Here is a 22,406-nt window from a genome sequence, read left to right on the forward strand (position 1 = left end):
TAAATATGGTCAGCTACAGAAACATGGTCTTGCCACCTCAGAATTGAAGGTGAAGTCTATCCTGAGGTTAACTGCATATTATATGACCATACCTTGGAAGAAATTTATCAGTTGTCTTAATTTGTGACTTTAACAATTTCTAGCACACAAAGGAAGCTTAGGGGGTTTTGATGCACGAAGGCCAAGGACCACCCTTGGGGTACCAACAGTACAGTCATCAGGAACATGGGCAGTGGAGACAGACACAGCTGTCCCCTGGCTCTGTTCGCCGGGTGAGCATGGGCCATGTATTTCAACTTCTCCAGCCTTCAGTTTGCCCGTATGTGAAGCAGCGGCAATACTGCACTGGGATACAGTAAGGGTTAGCTGAGGGACTGCAAATGCGACTTTTATATTAGGACCAGGCACAGTGTAAGGACAAGTATGTGGCAGGACCAGTTACTAATAAACCCACATTAATCACTGCCTCTTCATACTTCCTTCTGGAATCTCTCAGTCTGCATTTCACTGTCACATATAAATGTCAGGCTGGTTTGTGTAACCTTTCTATTAGTGGCACCAGAAAGTGTCATAACCCCTTGATGGGCCTGTTACAGATCGCTCCGGCTGAAGCCCCAGATGCTAAAGTGAGGATGGTGATTATCACCGGGCCACCAGAGGCCCAGTTCAAGGTATGTGCTCTAGTTTGTGCACAGGTAACAAATGGCTGCAGGAACATTAATGGCTTCTTTTCAGGAACTCTGTAACCTGGCTTCTCCCTTGCATGTATCCAATACTCAGTAGAAACAATTTCTCAATGGAAATTTTTTGAGGTAAAAAACAGAATACAGACATGCCCCAAATTAGATTTCAAAAATAAACAAAACCCTTTTTTTTTTATTTTGAGAGTTCTAAGTGGTTGTTGGATTCGGATTTACCTGTTTTCTGAGAGAATTGGCTTAGTGCCTCGTTATCATGTGATGGTGAGACCTTGAGACTGAAAGTTACAAACCTGCCTGGTAAACAGGCCTTCAGAGTGTATTCCCAAGGTTTTCTTATTGTTCATGAGAAACCTTACCCTTGAATGTAAATGCCCCTTCTTACCCTTGGATTGACTGTTAGCCCTTGTCCACAGTCTTTCCAGTTATTTTAATCCACCAGTTTAGAGGTTGTGACATCCGTCCTGGTGTGACGCGCTCCTCATGTTTTGGGGGGTTGGGGCTGGAATGCCTCTCCTTGTGAACTGAAAGGCGGGCAGCTTGGCGATAAGAGAAGAGACCTGGCCGCCAGGCTGCTACTTCAGCTCCCGGCTCTTCCATTTACCAGTCTGTGACCTTGTTCAAGTTACTTAACCTTTTGCTGGCTAGTTCCTCATCTGTAAAATGGGGATTTAAGGTTTAAACAATATGGAAGTGCTCAGGATAGTACATAGGAAGCACAGTATAAATGGGTTGGTGGTGGCATTCAGCAGACTCGGGGTGAAAGCAGACCAATACCCTGCCAAATCCTCAAATTCATACTTGAGTATATGATTTCTCTTATAAAACATAGTATATCTGTCATAGGTTAAAGCAACTACTGAATTCTAATGAAACAAATGTTTCCAAAACCCATGTCCTGTTGCTACCACTTAGCAGCTGTATAAGAGGACAACTCTGAACCTTAACCCTTAATTCCCTTAGCTCTAAAATGGGACTAGAACAGTGCCTACACCTCCCCAACCCCTGACACTAAAAATCCAAAGGTGTTTTTTTCCTTCCCTACTTTATTTACAGGAAGAACAAGAAACAAAAGGAGCTACTTTGAGATGTGGGTACAGGTTGGCTAGGCTCAAACTCAGATGAAGAAATTGGCTCCCTCACACCGGCCTTGTGGTCCATCCAGGCAGTACAGATTATGTCAGAAATGCTGAGAATTGCTTCCTATCCTGAACCTACAGGGTCAGTCACTTGTAGTTTGAAATCTTAAAAGATAAATACAAACATCAGTTATTGCATGTTCCTTCCTGGTGCTGAGCTCTTACTAGTTGATAAATGGAATTACCATCTTGCGATTTCTATAATGCTTGAATTCTGGGAAATTCAAAGTTTGTTTCCCTGTATCCTCGATGCTGACATTACACAGTTGTCTTAAATGAAACACTTAAGCTATTAATTATATTTTAAGTGATCAGCAGTCATCACAAATGAATTATTTTAGAGATCAAAGGAATAAACTTCTAACCCATATTTTTTATGATTTCAGTAGCTTCTGTTTTGGAAGATAATGCATATTCCAGAGTCCTTTGTGTTAATAACTACATCCATGACCTGAGACTCTGACTGAGAAGGAATGGAATAGATACCAAGATGGGCTTTGTTTTTTTCTGTAATCCCCTAAAATGAGCTTATTTCTGTGCCAATGAAAATGTGTTGGATACTTTTGTTTTTGTGGTTTTCTCTGGCAACTTAAACCAACTCACTTCTTTTTCCTTTGGTACAAAACAGAGCAAATTAATGGTTACACATCATGGGAGAAGTTTCTTATGTATAACTTCTAGTTGTATGTAGAGTGATGACAGGATGTGCTAACTATTAATATCAGAAGTATCTGTTGACTTGGTTTTGTAGTCTTATTCTTCTTGTGCCCTGACTGGGGATCAAACCCACAATCTTGGCATGTCGGAACAATACTAACCAACTGAACTGCCCAGCCAGGGCGAGTGTCTTATCATTCAAAGTAAAACCACCTGGCTAAGAGGTAGAAACAAACTATTCTTCTGAGCAGATTCCTCACTGGCCAGTTTAGACAAGAGCTGGCTTCCTGTGGGCCTGGCACAGCTTGGCCCTGTAGTTCTTCGTAGTCTCTTTTGCCCAAGAAAAATATAATTACTTTCTTACTGCCTGTAGAAGTTTTACCTTTCAGATGGGGAGCAGATGGCCATTTGCCCACAAAAATGATTCACTTTTAGTTTGTTAGGGTGACTATTATTAACGGCCTTTAACTGCTGTCAGAGGAATATGGCCTATTCTTTCATCAATTGCCTTGTCTATGATGTATAGTTACTATCAACCTTTTCCAGGGCTTCCTACTTTCTCTGTCTCTTATGTGATCTTCAGTCTATCAAATGCAAACTATCAATGCAAAGGGTAGTGTGGATTTAGGCCATTTTTAACATTAATGAATCTTTTGTTTCTCCTCCATGAACAACATTGATAGGCTGTGTTCTCATCTGTAGGCTCAGGGAAGAATTTATGGAAAAATTAAAGAAGAAAACTTTGTTAGTCCTAAAGAAGAGGTGAAACTTGAAGCTCATATCAGAGTGCCATCCTTTGCTGCTGGCAGAGTTATTGGAAAAGGAGGCAAAACGGCAAGTACTTCAGCAAAACCTGTGCAGTGGTATGAAAGGGAGAGCGTTGAAAGGTACTTAGGAGTTCCAAGCCCCTGAATTTTGGCTAACTTATAAAAGGCAGGACCATCTGGGCCAAAGTTTGGAGAAGACTGCCTTTTCTTCCTCCTGAGTGGTGTCAGCTAGTGGTGAAAGTAATGCCTCTCTTTCAGACCACTTTATGTGAGCAGACTGTCTCATATTTATAAGGGGCATTTGGCATTTTTCTGTTGATATAATTCAATTTTTTATTTTCATTGCACAATGACATGAGAAAAATTTTAAATATTTCATCTATCTTTATAACTTGTACCTTTATAAGTGAATTGGTTTCTAGTTTTTTCTTTAAAACATGCATCTGCTATTTATACTTCTGAAGTGACAGAGTGCACTTTGGAAGGGTTTGAATTTGGTTCTGCTGTTCTCTGTGTAGCTTTGGGCAAGTCAGTTTCTTTGGCTAAGCCTTAGTTTTCATCATCTTGCAGCGGGGACAGTTTTAATAACCATACAGAATCATAAGTAGACTGGATGAAATTTGTAAAGCCATAGCTAGTGTTTAGCACATAGTAAGTGCTTAGGAAATGGTAACTTAAAAAATCTTGACTTAATGTGATCTGTGTTTATCTTTCTCAGGTGAATGAGCTCCAGAATTTGTCTAGTGCAGAAGTTGTTGTCCCTCGTGACCAGACGCCTGATGAAAACGATCAAGTGGTGGTCAAAATAACTGGTCACTTCTATGCTTGCCAGGCAAGTGGGCTCTGATGTAAAAATTGCTTCTTTCTCAATTAGAAGCTGCTTTCCTGTGGGTGTCCCCATCCTATTCAAATATTTAAGGTAGTTTTTCAAATGAGTTCGTTTAATTCCAGGCAGTACAGAATTTTAGAAGAGACTGAAGAACAGAATACACTTGGGCTGGGTCACCTATGACCTCACAGCTAAGGCCGAAATGGCAGAGTGAGAAGAACTAAAGAGAGGAGCCACTGCGTGATTATTATTACTGTTTTTACAAGTTTGTTCTTAAATGTATAACAGGCTCTAAGACAATACTTCATTCTAGCAATAGGTGGCAAGAGGTGTTATGAAAGGGCATCTAGATGTTAAACAGGGAGAGAACTAAGACTCACTAGTGCCGTAGGCACAAGGAACAGCTCACTTTTTGCCAAATTTTTAAATTCCTACTGTGCCCAGGGGGCCCTTCCCCACACCTTTGCTTTTAGCTCCGGTTTCTTGCTCCTGTTGATCTGTGTGGCTGGTCACAGTGCCTGCTACCTGAGGCTGAGCTCCCCTCCCACCCTGGCCTTGCCTCTGTGTGGGCCTGCTGGTTCTAAAGTAAAACAGCTTTTAGTAACTTTCAACCAGGTAGAAATTTCAGAGCTCTTTCCTTTTATAGGTTGCCCAGAGAAAAATTCAGGAAATTCTGACTCAGGTAAAGCAGCACCAACAGCAGAAAGCTCTGCAGAGCGGACCACCTCAGTCAAGACGGAAGTAAAGGCTCAGGAAACAGCCCACCACAGAGGCAGATGCCAAACCAAAGACAGAGTGCTTAACCAACAGACGGGCGGCTGAACCCCTATCCAGAATCACATGCACAACTTTTTACCTAGCCAGTTGTTTCTGAGGACCAGGCAACTTTCGAACTCCTGTCTCTGTGAGAATGTATACTTTATGCTCTCTGAAATGTATGACACCCAGCTTTAAAAAAAAAAAAATGGGGGGAGGGAGGAAAAGAGAGGAGCTCTGCACTTCCCTTTTGTTGTCTTCTCAATGTAACAAACATTCTAATTTTCCTTAATGCAAGAAATTGGCTTAAAGATGCACTCACTAAATTCATTAAAAAAATAATAATAAAGATTGCTCCTAAGTCAGAATAGAACTAAGCTGTTAGCACAGAAAACCTGTTTTATTTTATCTTTATCTAACACTAACATGAATAACCTAAGGGAAGTGCTGAATGGTGTTGGCAGGGGTATTAAACGTGCATTTTTACTCAACTACCTCAGGTATTCAGTAATGCAATGAAAGCAAATTTTGTGTTTCTTTTTTGAAAATTTTATATACTTTATAAAGTCCAACTGTTTTTTAAAAAATAAAATTTAATTAGCTAACAGGCAAATAACAAAAAAATTGACTTCTGGCTAGTGACAGTAAAGCTGGAAAATTAATTTCAGGTTGTTTGAGGCTTCTGACAGTTATTAGTTGGAAAATCCATAAATGTTCAATGACATGGAGCAGTGCCTATATTTGGAGAGCAGCAATACCATTTATTTTTTGTTTATGGTAGGGAAAGTTAAGATGGTACTAACAGAGCAGTGGTGCAGGAGGTTTTGGAATGGCTAGTTAAAATGGCTTCAGGAGATTTCACTTTTTTGTTTGGCTACGTGACTGAATGCATAGTGCTTTGTGCTTTTGACTATCACTACCTAAAAGTGCATCTATGAAGAGATGCAGCCCCTGTGGACTTGAAACTGATTGGCAATGCTTAGTTTGCCAATTCACCTATGACCAGTGGTTTACGAGCAAACCCTAAAAGAATTGCTTGGTAAAGACCAATGGGGCAGTCAGATGGTGTGACAGTGTTTAAAGGCAACAAAGGGCTGCATGTGCCCGGCACTGTCATGAGCCTCACTGAGTTGTTTTGAAGATTTTTAAACAATGATAAATCAAGAAAAATGAAAGGCCACCTATACTACTACATAAAATGCAGCAGGATTTATGTATCCTCTGCAAACAGTTATTGCAAGATTTACAAAAATTTGAATGACTGTGATGACATCTGACCTTTGATACTGAACTCATTTGCCCATTCTGTAGCTTAATGGCAAAGCCCAGTATGTACAATTATGGGTGTGTGCATGGGCTCCAAGGCCACGCACTCTCAGAATTGTGCTGCTTTTGTTCATAAATTGATCATAGTCATATTACACAGATCTGAAGGATATATAAAACCCCTCAAAATAATTTTGCCTCATTTGTATTTCAAGATGAATTTCTACAAACTAGATGTTGTTCTTTTGATCAGTCTATCAGACATTTTGAATATGACTTGAAATGTTTTTGGAAAACCAGTTTATTTTGTAGTGTTAGCCAAAAAGTGCCCTTTTTGTCACTGAATTCATCTAGCATTCATAATTTTTCTTCCAGTGAATTGCTTTAAAAAAAAAATCATGGACTGGCTTTCTGGTTGGTTTTTAGGTGAGATGTGCTTATGGCCAGAGCTCTTCCTCAGTATTTGATTTATCCAGTACTTGTTTATTTTCAGATAGGTGCTGCATTTATATCTGCTGGTTTGAATTCTATCATATTTCACTTCTAGCATTTTAGTGTGGCAAATCATGTTTTAATTTCAATTAAGCATTGGTAACGGAGTATCTGGTAATAGCTAGAAAATAATTCTGTACCTGAGTTTGTACTCACCACATATGAATCATTCCTCATTTGTAAAGTGCCCCAAATGCAGCTTCATTTTCCAGATACCTTGATGCAGAATAAAGTTTTCATCATTAGGTGCAGCTTGATGTCTAGTATGTTTTATTTTTGTTTTTTCAAATAAATGTGAATTTGTAAATTTAAACAGTTTTAGTAATACTATGTCAATCTCAAATTATTTTCTCCATTCCGTGGTACTTTAATGTGAACCTTGATAATACCATAACACATAAACTAAGAACGACAGGCTTTAACAGGACCAGAAAGGTAGCTAAGTGTTTTGGCTATTCCATTCTACACAAGACTTAACACTTAAGCAAAACTGATTAAAATCTGAGCAGAGGGCTCAGGTGAAGCACAAGGACTAGTGGATAACCCCAGAGAATGCTGCTAGGATCTCAGGAATAGACAACATATTAAAACTATATAGTTAATGCTCATTTACCTGCAATCTCCACATCCAGGTGTCAGTCAGCAGGAGTGAGTGCCCACAGTCAGATCTGACAACTTACCCAATTAGGTAGGACTTAGGAGTTATATTTTTGAGAAGTGACTCAATCTGAAATGGCTAAAACAGTATCATTTTATTCACATTTGAACTCCACTGGAGTCGGGAATAAAGGGTCATCTTCTATTCCAAGAATGAAGTCTTCAGGTAATGTCTCAGGTGCTATCTGAGCTAACTGGTCATCAAAAGAACGGAGGGTCCATAATTTCTCTAGTTCATATGTTTCTCTGGTTTCTGGAAGCATCAAATGAACCACCATTTTGCCTATCAAGGACAGATAAGAGTTACAATGAAGAAGCAGTTTGTTTGCTGTTATTCTTTGATCTCACAACCCTCTGAGACTTATTACAGTGTAACTACAGGAACTCTAGCAGTGGTTCTCAAAGTGTGGACCACAGATGAGCATTGCCTAGGAGCTTACTGGAAATATAAACTGTGGGCCCCCCCACCCAGCAAAATACCATAGAAGTGCTGCTGTGTTTTCTCAGTGCACCATACAGGAGGTACATGATGTCAATATGTAACATTACTCAAGTGTTGTGCAAGTTAACTTTATCCAAGTGACTAGAGATGAGGCCTGTCAGCTTTCTCTTTGCCACATCTCTACATCCTATGAGCAAAGCATAGGGCTTTTTAGAAGATATTTGTATGACGATTAGTCTCAGAGATACTGTCTCTCTGGAACAAAGAACAGGTTTGCTTACAACAGGGGTTCTCAATCAAGGACATTTTTTAATTTTCACCAATGCAGTGGGAGGGATACTACTAAATATCCTAGAGTGCACAGGCTAGTCCTACCCACTCCCACCAAAATTACCTGGTCCAAGAGGTTAACAGTGATGAAGCTGAGTAACCTTGACTTGCAGCCTTGCCAGAGTCTCCTCCCCTACAGCCAATGCAAGCCTTCTGCCCATTATAAATGGTGTGGACACCCTAACTGCAGGGTTCCCCTCTAAGAACTGTGTGCAGGCCCTGTGTTGTGCTACAGAAACCGGGGCTCAGGAAACCTGGTGCAAAAATGCTGCTACCGGCTACTGCCATGATAACACACAGTCCATTCCTCCCCCTGGAATGGTCTTCTGCAGTCTTTCCCAATGTCCACGAAGCTGTCGGCTAACTCGTTCGCTCCCTCATAGTGCTTGCCAGTCACTGCTTTTCCCTTTGTAGTAAGTACCTTCTGGGAATACTTTGAAAATGACCCCAAATCCTCTACCACCACTAAGGGATTTTTCCCATCTCTGCCATGTTAATCCATCCTGTTCTCCACCTTTCTGACCTCTTGATTCATTATATGCATAAAAGGTTAGGTAAGCATTTCACATGTGAATAAGACCATCTGGGTTATAATGAAAGAAACATTTCAAATATTTTACATGGCAAATCAGCATTTTGATCTCAATCCTTTTGTAACTGGAAACAGTTCAATATTAGTGTTATGCCAAATATCTATAAAACTTGCCAAAATAACTTACCAAAGTCCACACAGAGCCAGTCATCAGTGTCCTTGCCTTCAATCTTCACGTGAGGCTCACTGTTACATTTCAGGAATTTGTACTGAAAACGAAGAGGTCACATATTAAAGGGAGAAGAGATGGGGGAAATCTCTGCTCTTACTGAGGGTCTGGTGGTCTTTTTTTCTTGGTCTTAATTTGGGATCTAGCTTACTCATTTTTAATACTTTGTACCACAATTAGTAACTTCAGGAAACTAGTTCCCCCCTAAATCCTGCCCAACTTCTATACCTCTCCTGAATCTTCCCTGCCCAAAACCTCCTGATAGGGCCCACCTACTCATTCACCATGGTCCCTGGTACACAGAGGCCTAAACTCATTAAATGTCTGGTCCTCACCTACGTCATTCCTTCTGTCCATCCCAGCCTCCCTTTACTCTGAGGGGAGGCAGGTGCTTTAAGGCTAGATCTTCTTAGTCCATCTCAACAATCTTTATGGCAACGTTAATGGTACTTTATCATCTCATGTCCCTATTCCCAACAGAGACTACAGATGGTCTAAAACAACAGATATACTAATATCTGAGAAAATACACTTTGAAGTAAAAAACTATTACAAGAGACCAAGGACATTTATGATAAAAGGGGCAACTAACCAAGATTACAAAACTACACACACATATGCATCAAAAAACAGCGTCTGCCTGACCAGGTGGTGGTACAGTGGATAGAGCATTGGACTAGGATGCGGAAGACCCAGGTTTCAGACCCCGCGGTCGCCAGTTTGAGCACAAGCTCATCTGGGTTGAGCAAAAAACAAAAAAAACCCCCAGCTTCTAAACACATAAAACATTGACAGAATTAAAGAAATGATGACAACACTGTAATATGAGACTCACTCTCCCATTTTTTTTTTAATTTGTTTAAAAATTAGCAGCATCAATTTGTTGTTCCACTTATTTATGTACTCACTGATTCCTGATTCTTATATGTGCCCTGACCCAAAATCAAACCCACAACCTTGGCATTTTGGGATGATGCTCAGTTACTCAGCCAGGGCTCACTCCCCTTTTTCAATAATAGAAGAAAAACCACACAGAAGATCAATAAAGAAGACTTGAACAACACTATAGAGCAAATGAATTTAACAGACATTCACAGAACAATGAACCCAACAATAGCAGAATACATATTTTTCTTTTTTCTTTTTGTATTTTTCTCAAGTTGGAAACGGGAGGCAGTCAGACAGACTCCCGCATGCTCCCTATCGGGATCCACCTGGCATGTTTGCTCCGATGGAGCCTTGGCTGCGGGAGGGGAAGAGAGACAGAGAGGAAGGAGAGGGGGAGGGGTGGAGAAGCAGATGGGCGCTTCTCCTGTGTTGCCCTGGCAGGGAATCGAACCCGGGACTCCTGCACGCCAGGCCAATGCTCTACCACTGAGCCAACCGGCCAGGGCCTAGAATACATATTTTTCTTAAGTGCACATGGAACATTTGCCAAGATAGATCATGTTAGGCCACAAAACAAGTCTTAGTAAATTTTTAAAATCAAAATTATATATATTTTCCTGTCACAATGAGAAGAAACTAGAAATCAGAAAGAAAACTAGAAAATCCACAAATATGTGGAAATCAACACATTTTTAAAAACCAATAGATTAAAGAACAAATCACATGGGAAATTAGGAAATACCTTGAGACAAATTAAAACTCAACCAAAACTTAGAGGATTGTAGTGAAAGTGGTATCTAGAGAAATTTATAGCTACAAATGCTTATCTGAGAAGTCCCCAAATCAAAAACTTACTTATGCCATCTACAAGAACTAGGAAGTGAAGAACAAATTAAAGTTGAAATATAGAACTACATCTGAAACCTATTATATAATTTTATTAACTGTCACCCTAAGAATAAATTAAGGCTAACAGAAAGAAGGAAATGATTAGAGAGAAACAAAGCAAAACTCAAAGAAACCAAGATTTGGTTCTAAGATCAATAAAATTGACAAATCTTTAGCTAGACTGACTATGGAAAAGAACTGAAGACCCAAGTAACTAAAACAAAAACAACTGAGGGACCACTACTATCAATTTTAGAGAAAGAAAAGGATCATAATTCTACCATGAATGATTGTACACCAACAAATTAATATTCAGGACTGAATAATCAAAAAAGAGAGAACATGGGATGGGGGGGTCAACTCCCAACAAAGAAAAGACCTGGACCAGATGGCTTCACTGATGAATTCTACCAACTATTTAAAACAAAAGCTAATACAAACTCTTCCAAAAAAATTGAAGAGAAGGAAACATTTCCTAACTCATTCTATGAGATTAGCATTAACCAACACCAAAACCAAAGCCACTATTAGAAAACTACCGACTAGAATCCTTGATGAATAAAGGCAAAAATCCTCAACAAAATACCAGCAAACCAGTTCAAACAGCATACTGAAAAATTTATTCACAATCAAGTGGGATTTATTTCTGGAAAGTAAATCAATGTAATAAAACCACATAAACAATATGAGGGACAAAAACCACAGGACCATCTAAAATTTATGCAAAAAAAGCATTTTACAACAAAATTCAACATTCTTTCATGATACACTAAGAAAAAGAAACTATCTGAAGATAATAAAAGCCCACAATTATCATACTCAATGGTGAAATATCTTTATATTAAGTTTTTCTTCTAAGATTAGAAATAAGAATTCCCACTTTTGCCCCTTGTATTCAACAGTCCTATTCTAGTCAGAGCAATTAGAATAAGAAAAAATAAAGGTAACCAGACTGAAAAAATAGAAATAAAATTATGCCTTATTTGCAGAGACATGATCTTATTTGTAGAAAACCCTAAAGATTCTACAAAAGAAAAAAAAAAATCACTAGGACTAGTAAATGAATTCAGCAAAACTGTAGGACACAAAATCAATACATAAAAATCAGTTGCGCCTGAGCAGATGGTGGCACAGTGGATAGAGCATCGGACTGGGGATGTGGAGGACCCAGGTTCGAGACTCCGAGGTCGCCAGCTTGAGCGCGGGCTCATCTGGTTTGAGCAAAGCTCACAGTAGCTTGGACCCAAGGTCGCTGGCTTGAGCAAGGGGTTACTCGGTCTGCTAAAGGCCCACGGTCAAGGCACATATGAGAAAGCAATCAGTGAACAACTAAGGTGTCACAACGAAAAACTGATGATTGATGCTTCTCATCTCTCTCTGTTCCTGTCTGTCTGTCCCTATCTGTCCCTATCTATCCCTCCCTCTGTCTCTGTAAAAAAACAACAACACAACAACAAAAAAAACCAGTTGCATTTCTATACACTAACAATGAGAAACCTGAAGAGGAAATAAAGAATATTCTATTTACAATAGAATCAAAATACTAAAAACACAAAGACAAAAAAACTAAGACATAAACTTAAGCATAACGGCCAAAGACTTGCTCACTGAAAACTATAAAATGTTGCTCAAAGAAAGACACCAAGAAATGGAAAGACCTTGACTTCATGGATCAGAAGACTTAAGACGGCAACATTCCCAAAGCTATGTCTCTACAGATTCAATGCAATCCCATCAAAACCCCAATGACATTAATTTTGCAGAAATAAAAAAATCCATCCTAATATGTAAGCTAAATGGACGCCAAATAGCCAAAACAATTTTGAAAAGAACACAGATGGGGAAGGGGATGAACACAATACGGTGTACAGAAGTGTGCTATAGAATTATACACCTGAAACCTGTATAATTTTGTTAACCAGTGTCACCCCAATATATACAATTAAAAAATAAATAGGAAAGAAAAAAGAAAGAACACAGCTGGAGGTCTCAAACTTGCTACAAAGCTACAGTAATCAACAGTGATCAAGGTAAACATAGAACAATGGAATAAGACAGAGAGCCTGTATATCCAAATGATTTTCAACAAGGGTTTCAAATCCCTTCTCTGGGGAAAGGGCAGTTGTTGGGCAAGTAAGTTTGTAGAATTTGTATTACTTGGTTTTGCTCACTTTTATTAAAAATAGCGCTGCCCATGTGGGGCGGCTGATTACCTTCTTGCTTGGGAAGGGGCTTAGTTATGCTAATGTGTGCTGGAGGAGGGACTTTTGCGCTGAAAAGTTTCCAGAGGAGGAGCTAGGAGGCCATTTTAGAGGAGATCCCAGGGCTGCAGGGGAGAGGGACCAAGTGGTTGCAGGGGAGGAGGCAGCCAAAATGCAGGCATGCAGAGGGGACAGAGTGAGGCTGGTGAGGCCTTTGATTCTAGGGAAAACCCGAAGAAAGTCAGTGGCTTTGGGAGCCCTGAGTGGAAAGGGAAGTGTTTTCCCGCCGTGTATATTTTCTCACCCACCAGTAGGAGCAGAAATAAAGGATGGCCCGCCAGTTCTTGGCTCTGTTGATTCATTACAATCTGCCCAAATTAAATGGGAACCTGCAAGGGGCAGGCGGCTGTGATGGTGGCCGCGACTACTACTGGCCTTACAGCAGTCTTTTCAACAAACAGTGCTGGGAAAACTAGGCATCCACATATACAACAGAATGAAGTTGGACCTTTACCTTACACCATCTACAAAAACTATTTCAAAATGGATCAAAGACCTAAACATAAAGACCTAAGACTAAAAAACTCTTTGAAAAAAAACAGTGGAAAAGCTTTGACACTGGATCTGACAATGATTTCTTAATTACAACACCGAAGATATAGGCAACAACAAAAACGGATAAACTGGACTTTATGAAAATTAAAAAATTTTGTGCATTAATGGACACTATCAAATAAAGTAAAAAGGCAACCTACAGGCCCTGGCCGGTTGGCTCAGCGGTAGAGCGTCAGCCTGGCGTGCGGGGGACCTGGGTTCGATCCCCGGCCAGGGCACATAGGAGAAGCGCCATTTGCTTCTCCACCCCCCCCCCCCTCTCTGTCTCTCTCTTCCCCTCCCGCAGCCAAGGCTCCATTGGAGCAAAGACGGCCCGGGCGCTGGGGATGGCTCCTTGGCATCTGCCCCAGGCGCTAGAGTGGCTCTGGTCGCAACAGAGCGACGCCCCGGAGGGGCAGAGCATCGCCCCCTGGTGGGCAGAGCGTCGCCCCCGGTGGGCGTGCCGGGTGGATCCCGGTCGGGCGCATGTGGGAGTCTGTCTGACTGTCTCTCCCCGTTTCCAGCTTCAGAAAAAAAAAAAAAAAGGCAACCTACAAAATGGGAAAAAATACTGCCAGTCACATTTGATATGAGATAAATATCCAGAATATACAGAGAACTCCTACAACTTCCCAACACAACCTGATTAAAAAAACATGGGCAAATGACTTGAACAGGCATTTCCCTTAAGATATATAAATGGACAATAAGCACGTGAAAAGATGCTCAACATCACTATGCAAATCAAAACCACAATGAGATACCACTTCCCACCCATTAGGATTACTATAGTCAAACCAGAAAATAAGTGTTGGCAAAGGAGTGGAGAAACTGAAACCCTTGTGAACTGCTGATGGGAATGTAAAGAGAGTTTATGGTTCCACAAAAAATTAAAAATATAATTACCATGATCTGGCAATTCTCCTTCTGCTATTAAAAGCAGAGACATGAAGAATCCAAGATAGGCCTGACCTGTGGTGGTACTGGAAATGCTGAGGTCGCTGGTTCGAAACCCTGGGCTTGCCTGGTCAAGGCACATATGGGAGTTGATGCTTCCTGCTCCTCCCCCCCCTTCTCTCTCTCTTTCTTCTCTCTCTCTCCCTCTCTCTCTCCTTTCTAAAATGAATAAATAAAAAACAAAACAAAACAAGAATCCAAGATGGTAAAGTAGATAAATCCTGAACCCGCTCCCATGAATAAGTCAAAATTAATACTGAATTATAGAACCATCATTGAGAACCACCTGAACAGAATTCCTATAACTAAAGACATAAAGAAGCCATATCAAGATGGAGAGGAGAGGCAGAGATGTGGTGTGGACAGGTCCCACGCCCACAGTGTGGCAATTAATAAATAGGAAGACCATCTCAGATTGCCCCTGAGGAGAGAGGGATCCAAGCCTCATGCCAGGCTCCCCAGCCTGGGGCAGCTATGCTGGTAAGAGGAGTCCCATAACATACAGCTTTGAACACCATCAAGGATTAGACATAGAGTCGAAGGGCAGTGGAACATCACGCCACTGTTCTTAAAGGGTTTGCACATAAACCCCCTTGCTCCAAGCTCCAGCACAGAGACAGCATTTCAAGAAGCGCCTGAGTCATCTAGGGAGGCACTAAATTGACTAACTTTAGGGTAAAAGCTGGAAGTGCAGAAATTGATGGGAACTCTCTCATGGGACAAAAGACCTGCCAGGTGCCACTGTTCCTTTATTGAGCTCTCCTCCCAGGCAGTTGCCAAAATCTGTCCCTCTCCATGAACCTGGCTGGCCCCATTTGCCTGGCCCCAGTGCTTCCTTGAGACTCCGCCTCACCCAACCTGCTCCCCTGGCCCCACACTTAAGTGGCTAGCCTCAATGTGCATTCACTTTCCAAACACTCTCAAGCGCGGCACAAGCAGCAGCCAGCCTTGACTTGCACTGTGCTCTCTCCCAAACACCTCAAGTTCAGCACAAGCTGTGACTGTACTTACCTTACACTGTAATCTCTCCCAAATGCCCTTAACCTTTTGAGTAGTGAGTTTTTTTCATGCTCGCTGACCTCCACAGGTGAGTTTAAAAAAAGAAATTAGTTCCAGTTACAGTGTTATTAACTTAAAATCATGTTTGTTTGATAACTAATTTATGGAAACAAGAACATACATTTGCCTTTTTTTCATGTTGCCTACACATTTATAAAATAAAAATTTTTGTGCGATCGTACTCTGGATGCTCAGGAGGCACGAGGACGTACGCGAACGTCTGTACCCCTCAAAGGGTTAAGCTTGGCACCAGCTGCGGCAGACCTTGCCTTGCACTGCAGTCTCTCCCAAACACCCTTCAGCCCAGCACGAGCGGGCTTTGTACTTTAGCTTCTACCATGTGCCCCAAGCCTGGCACAAATGGTAGCCAACCACAGCTAGCACTGGAGCCTTCTCCATGCACCTTCAAGCTTGGCACAATTGTGGCCGGCCTTGGTTAACACTGTAGCCTCTCTGAAGAGGCTCCAGACCAGGGGTCCCCAAACTTTTTACACAAGGGGCCAGTTCACTGTCCCTCAGACCATTGGAGGGCCAGACTATAAAAAAAACTATGAACAAATCCCTATGCACACTGCACATATCTTATTTTAAAGTAAAAAAAAAACAAACAAAAAAAAACGGAAACAAACACAATATTTAAAATAAAGAACAAGTAAATTTAAATCAACAAACTGACCAGTATTTCAGTGGGAACTATGGGCTTGCTTTTGGCTAATGAGATGGTCAATATCCAGTTCCATATTTGTCACTGCTAGCTGTAACAAGTGATATGACGTGCGCATCCCACGTCACCGGAAGTAGTACTGTACATGAGCGACGCTGCGCTTTGCTCACTGACCATCAGTGAAAGAGGTGCCCCTTCCGGAAGTGCGGCGGGGGGGCCGGATAAATGGCCTCAGGAGGCCGCATGCGGCCCGCGGGCCGTAGTTTGGGGACCCCTGCTCCAGACCTTACACACCCAGTGGCTGGCCTTGGCTGGCACCAGAGCTCTGCTAAAATGACTCCTGTGGCTCTGGCCAGTGGCTCAGTGGATAGAGCCCTGGCCTTGCGTATGGACGTCCTGGGTTCAATTCCCAGTTAGGGTACAGAGGAGAAATGATCATCTGCTCCTACCCCCCTCCCACTCCCCCTTCTCTCCCTCTTCCCCTCCCGCAACCAGTGGCTCAACTGGTTTGAGTACTGGAGTACATCAGCCTGAGGCACTACAAAATAGCTTGGTCCTAGATGGGGATGCTGGGTGGGCCCCAGTGGGGTGCATATGGGGAGTCTGTCTTACTATCTCCCCTCCTCTCACTTAAATAAAAATAAATAAATAAATGACAAATTAAAAAAAAAATAAAGTGACTTGACTTCCCAACAAAAAATAAAAAGTTACCCTGGCTGAGTAGTTTGGTCAGTTAGAGCAGGGGTCCCCAAACTTTTTACATAGGGGGCCAGTTCACTGTCCCTCAGACCGTTGGAGGGCCGGACTATAAAAAAAACTATGAACAAATCCCTATGCACACTGCACATATCTTATTTTAAAGTAAAAAAACAAAACGGGAACAAATACAATATTTAAAATAAAGAACAAGTAAATTTAAATCAACAAACTGACCAGTATTTCAATGGGAACTATGGGCCTGCTTTTGGCTAATGAGATGGTCAATGTCTGGTTCCATATTTGTCACTGCTAACTGTAACAAGTGATATGACGCGCTTCCGGAGTCGTGACGCATGCGTCCCGCGTCACCACCACATACAGTACTCCTCTCACTGACCACCAATGAAAGAGGTGCCCCTTCCGGAAGTGTGTGGGAGCTGGATAAACGGCCTCAGGGGGCCACATGTGGCCCGCAAGCCGTAGTTTGGGGACCCCTGAGTTAGAGTGTCATCCTAATACACCAAGGTTGTAGGTTCACTCCCTGGTCAAGGCACATACAATAATCAACCAATGAATGCATAAATAAGTAGAACAACAGATTGATGTTTCTCTTTCTCTCTCTCTTTAAAATCAATCAATAAAAATAAAAACAGCTTGACCAGTGGTAGTGTAGTGGATAGAGCATTGACCCAGAATGCTGAGGTCCATGGTTTGACACCTCAAGGTCGCCACCGTGAGCGCGGGATCATTGATATGATCGCAAGGTCACTGGCTCAGTCAGAGCCGCCCCTGCCCCGTCAAGGCACATATGAGAAGCAATCAATGAACAACTAAAGAGAAGCAACTATGAGCTAATGCTTCTCATTTCTGTCCTCCTTCTCTCCCTGTCTTTGTCTCAAATGAATGAATGAAGTAAGCAAGCCAGCCAGCCAAAAATTAGAACAAAATCTTGCCGTCTGTGACACAAATGGACCTTGAAGGCATTCTGCTAAGTGAAATAAGTCAGAGAAAGACAAATACCATATAATTTCACTTAGGAATCTAAAAAACAAAATAAGTGAACAAAATAAAAACAAACTCATAGGAAGAGAACTGGTAATTGCCAGAGTGAGGGAGTTGGCAAGATAAGCAAAAAAGGTTAAGGGAATCAAGAAGCACCAACTACTAGTTATAAAATTAGTCATAGGGATATATGACACAGCATAGGGAATATAGTCAATAATAATATTTAATAACTATGTATGGTACCGATGAGTGACAGACCTATTATGGTGATCAGTTCTTAACGTATAGAAATGTCTAATAACTGTACTGTACACCTGAAATTAATATTGTATGTCAACAATAATTTAAAAATATATTTTAAAAAAAGCTGGGACATAAACAGATATTGCTACACTCCTGATTAGAGCAGCATTATTCATAATAACCCAAAGGGGGATGGAACCCAAGTATCCAGTAATGGAATGTCCATGTAATAAAATACTCTGAAACAGGCTACAATGTGGATGAACCTTGAAGATGTTATGCTAAGGGCCTGACCAGGCGGTGGCGCAGTGGATAGAGCATCGGACTGGGATGTAGAGGACCCAGGTTCGAGACCCCGAGGTCGCCAGCTTGAGCGCGGGCTCATCTGGTTTGAGCAAAGCTCACCAGTTTGGACCCAAGGCCGCTGGCTCAAGCAAGGGATTACTCGGTCTGCTGTAGCCCCACGGTCAAGGCACATATGAGAGAGCAATCAGTGAACAACTAAAGTGCCACAATGAAAAACTAATGATTGATGCTTCTCATCTCTCTCCATTCCTGTCTATCTGTCCCTATCCCTATCTATCCCTCTCTCTGACTCTCTGTCTCTGGAAAGAAAAAAAAAAAATCAATAAAGAAAAAAATTAAAAAAAAGAAAAAGAAAAAAAGATGTTATGCTAAGTGACATAAGCCAGCCACAACAGATCACGTAGGGTATTATTTCATGCATGTGAGGTACTTAGTCAAATTTATAGAGACATGGCAGAATGGTGGCTCCCAGGGGTTGGGGAGAGGGAGAATGGGAAATTATTGTTTTATTTACTTATTTTATTGATTTTAGAGAGGAAGGTGGGCAGGAGAGGAAAGGAGGGGGAGAGGGAGAGGGGAGAGAAGGAGGGGGGAGACAGAGAAGGGCAGGGGGAGAGGAAGGGAAGGAAGAAAGGAGAGAGGGAGGAAGGGAAAGAGGGAAGGAGGGAGGGAGGAACATAGATTTGTTGTTCCACTTATTTATGCATTCTCTGTTGGATTTTTGTATGTGCCCTGACCAGGGAGTGAACCCGCAACCTCGGTGTATCAGGATCAACTGAGCTAACTGGCCAGGGCTGGGAAGTTATTGTTTAATGTGTACAGGCACCAAGGCTCTGTTTTCAGCCCCCTTCTTATTTTACCATCCTTTTCTAGGCAATCCTAGTTATTTTAGTATTATTATTGATTTGAGAAAGAAGAAAGGACAGAGAAAGAAACATCAATTTGTTGTACCACCTATTCATCTACCAATTAGCTGATTCTTGTATGTGCTCTGACCAGGTATTGAACCTGTGACCTTAGAACATGGGGACAAGGCTGTAATCAACTGAGCTACCTGGCCAGAGCTATTCTTTTAGTCTTAATTGTCCCCTCTATGACCAACTTCAACAAGGTGAGAGAGGCATGTTTCCCTGTAGAGTGGTATCAACTGTACAAGAGTTTCAAGTTTTGCAAGAGAACAATCTGGAGATGGATGGTGGCAACAATATGTTTATACCTAATGCCACTTAACTGTACACTTGAAAATGGTTAAAATGTTGTTTTACATTATGTATATTATACCACAAACAACATTTCCTTGACCTTGCATTTTTCTTCCTCATCTAAAGTTCTAGTAAAAGTAACTTCTATTCCCTTGCCCTCCCTCTTCCACAGAAAGTTCTCTGAAAAACCTTATTCTTTTTACATCTCCAAGTCCAACGGTCACTTCTAAGCTTCACTTTGCCCCGTCCGACTGTTTCTGACAGAGACCTTGGGGCCCTGTCTCTTCTCCACGCCCCTGGTTCTCTGTCTCTCCACTACCCTGTGGTGGAACCGTCCTCTGCTCCGCCATGTCTCACTAGGGCTGTTTTCAGCCCCCTTATTATTCAACACCCTTCTAGAGGCAATCCCAGCTCTTCTTTTGGTCTTAATTGTCCTCTATGACCAATTTTCAACAAGGTTAGGGAGGTATATTTCTCCCTAAAGTGGTAGCAGAATCAGGTAAAGGCTGCCAGGTCCATTTTCTTCCTCATTGATCTCCTTCAGCTGGAAAGTGAACTTCCCTCCGTTTCCTCAACTGTGAAGTCAGAGGTCAAGACGACATCTTTTTCACTACACAGTGCTTGGGAACGCCGGCCAGGCTCAAACATTTGACTCAAACTCTAGGTCAGCACCGGCCAACGGAGCTTTCTGCAATTATGGAAACGTTTCATAGTTGTGCTGTCTAATATGGTATTTCGCTGTTAGTCACATGTGGCCACTGAGCACCTGAAATTTGGCCTAGGACAACTGAAGAACTGAATATTTAATTTTAATTTATAATTGATCATGTGTGGCAAATAGCTACCACAATGGACAGTGTGGCTCTAGAATTTCCTCTGGGTTATACAGTCTTCTAGTTTGTCCCAGGTGTGCTTCTTTTTTTAAATATTTTTTTCCTTGTGGTCATAAGAGACAAGAATCAGAAATATACTGATTCACTAGGGCTAGGTATTTGTCCCCATAACTTTCACTACCAAAGAATATAAAACATTCATGCAAATTCTGAAAATCAGGGCTTCTGATATAACCTAACTGATGGGATTATTTTTCATGTGTTGCTCCTCAGCCTGATGAACTGACACTATCCCATTCAGTTAACGGTTCCAAAGGGAAAAGAAAGCATCCTACCATTTTCACGATGTAGTGGGCCATGGCATGTAAGTGTCGGGTAGAAGTTCCACCACCAATCACAAAGTAATCTGTGTATTTCATTTCTGGAGGAACCTTGATCACACAAATGTCTCTTGCGTTTTCTTGCCTCAGCAGTGAAACCAGCATATCGATGTCAAACTTGGGAGCAGTATGATCTGAAATGCACAAAAAATTGCTTGTGACAGGTGGCTAGGTAGGAGACAGACACAGGTATGCAGGCAACAGACAGTGAAACTGCCCCTCCATGAGGGTATTTAGGTCTATAATGTTTTGAAGGACCCCAGGGAGCATGCCTCCCCGATGCTGGAACTGGGCAGTGGTTTCCGACAGCACTGCTGCCCTTCTACAGGAAGAGTCCTCAGGTTACCATTCATCCTTTGCTATTACCACGTGCAAACAGAACCATACATCAACAACAAATGACTTTCTGTTAAATAGTACTTAAGGGAATGAGCAATATAACTAAGACACAGAACCGTTAAAGAAATAAATGGAAAAAAAAAAAAAAAAAAGGAACCAGCACCAGTCCGGGAGGTGGTGACAGCCTGGGGCATATTAAACGAAATCTCGGACAGAAAGGGCCTGGAATTGTGAGCTGGAAGGGCTCTTATTATCTGGTCCACAACCTTCACTTGAAAGAGGAAGGAATTTAGGCTTAGCAGAGTGAAGTGGGTGGCCCTAGATGAACCAATGGTAGCTGAAAATTTTAAAGCAACCTTATTCTGAACCCTCAAAATGTTCTTATAAGGCGAACTGGGTTCTATAACAACTGTTATCAGTGAAAACCTTTTTTTATTGTTGGTCTTTTACCTGTAGAGATTTAGATACTGTGTTCTTCACCCGGGAGTAGGGGCCTGCTCGTGCATAGCACCCTTCCGTTCTACAGCGGCCGCCCGGGGACCGACCTCGCGGCTAGTTCAGCAACACTCCCCTTCTCCTACAGAGCCTTTCACAGATGTGACCTATTTGCCATCTTTCACGTCCCCCAAACCCCCAGTGATTACAGGGCCTTAAATCAGGCCCGTCTGCTCTCGGCGCTCCTTCCCCCCTTCGCCCCCAGCCCCAACCCTCTCGGGACACGTCCAGTTCCCAGGACCCCGCGGAGAGCGGGAAGCGGGTGAAGACGGTGGGGCCCTCCGGACGCCTGGGGTTTGGGGCCGTCGGTTCACCTCCCGGCTTCACTGTGACACGCAAGGCGGTGCCGACCTTTTCACTCCCTTCCAGCTCTGGATCTGGAGGAGTTCTGTGACTCCAGACGAGGTGCATGAAGAGGACTACTCAGGGCCTCCTCAGCGGGGCGCCCGGCTTCCAGCAGCCCGCAGGGGCCGCCGCCCTCCTCCACGCCCGTACCTGCAGCGCGGGATTCCGGGCGCCCCGCGCCGGCTGCCCCCTCTGTCCACTCCTCCAGGCCGGGCCCGCCGCGCAGGCCGCGCGCACGGGCGGGGGTCAAGCAGGCCCGGCCAAGCGCATGTCCCGTAGGAAGCCCCCTCGCGGCCAGCAACCGAAACCAGGACCCCGCGCCCGCCACAGGCCCGGCGCTGGCGGGAAGAGCCTTGCGCCCAAGCAGCGTCCAGGCGCGCAGGGCCACACATCTCGCGGGCCCCATCGCCGTTGCCCGCGCGTCGACTCACGGGGCGGGGCTTAGTGGAGCGCCAGCATCTTCTGCGGCTTTCGATTGGCCGGGTCTTTGCGGCGCGGCCTGGAAAATTGACGT

At 42.7% G+C, this 22,406-nt stretch overlaps 2 protein-coding genes across 3 annotated transcripts in view; one reads left to right on the forward strand and one right to left on the reverse strand.

Annotated features, from left to right (window-relative positions):
• Window positions 1–6,917, forward strand: part of IGF2BP3 (insulin like growth factor 2 mRNA binding protein 3) — a 110,135-nt gene extending 103,218 nt beyond the window's left edge. For both annotated transcript variants that reach the window (XM_066353719.1, XM_066353720.1), the window contains 4 exons: window positions 597–671; window positions 3,197–3,328; window positions 3,980–4,093; window positions 4,737–6,917. In XM_066353719.1, the coding sequence (XP_066209816.1) occupies window positions 597–671; window positions 3,197–3,328; window positions 3,980–4,093; window positions 4,737–4,835 (420 nt within the window). In that variant the 3' untranslated portion in view covers window positions 4,836–6,917. The remainder of the gene's footprint in view (window positions 1–596; window positions 672–3,196; window positions 3,329–3,979; window positions 4,094–4,736) is intronic.
• Window positions 6,918–7,332: 415 nt separating this feature from the next.
• MALSU1 (mitochondrial assembly of ribosomal large subunit 1) lies at window positions 7,333–22,322 on the reverse strand. Its single transcript, XM_066353721.1, has 4 exons — window positions 22,043–22,322; window positions 20,669–20,847; window positions 8,753–8,834; window positions 7,333–7,544 (listed from the first exon to the last, which is right to left on the reverse strand). Exons 1-4 carry the CDS (start codon window positions 22,296–22,298, stop codon window positions 7,357–7,359), a joined length of 705 nt encoding a protein of 234 aa, XP_066209818.1. The 5' UTR covers window positions 22,299–22,322; the 3' UTR covers window positions 7,333–7,356.
• Between the last annotated feature and the right edge of the window lie 84 nt (window positions 22,323–22,406).

The sequence above is a fragment of the Saccopteryx leptura genome, chromosome 12, assembly GCF_036850995.1.
Source record: "Saccopteryx leptura isolate mSacLep1 chromosome 12, mSacLep1_pri_phased_curated, whole genome shotgun sequence".
Taxonomy (NCBI): Eukaryota; Metazoa; Chordata; class Mammalia; order Chiroptera; family Emballonuridae; genus Saccopteryx; species Saccopteryx leptura.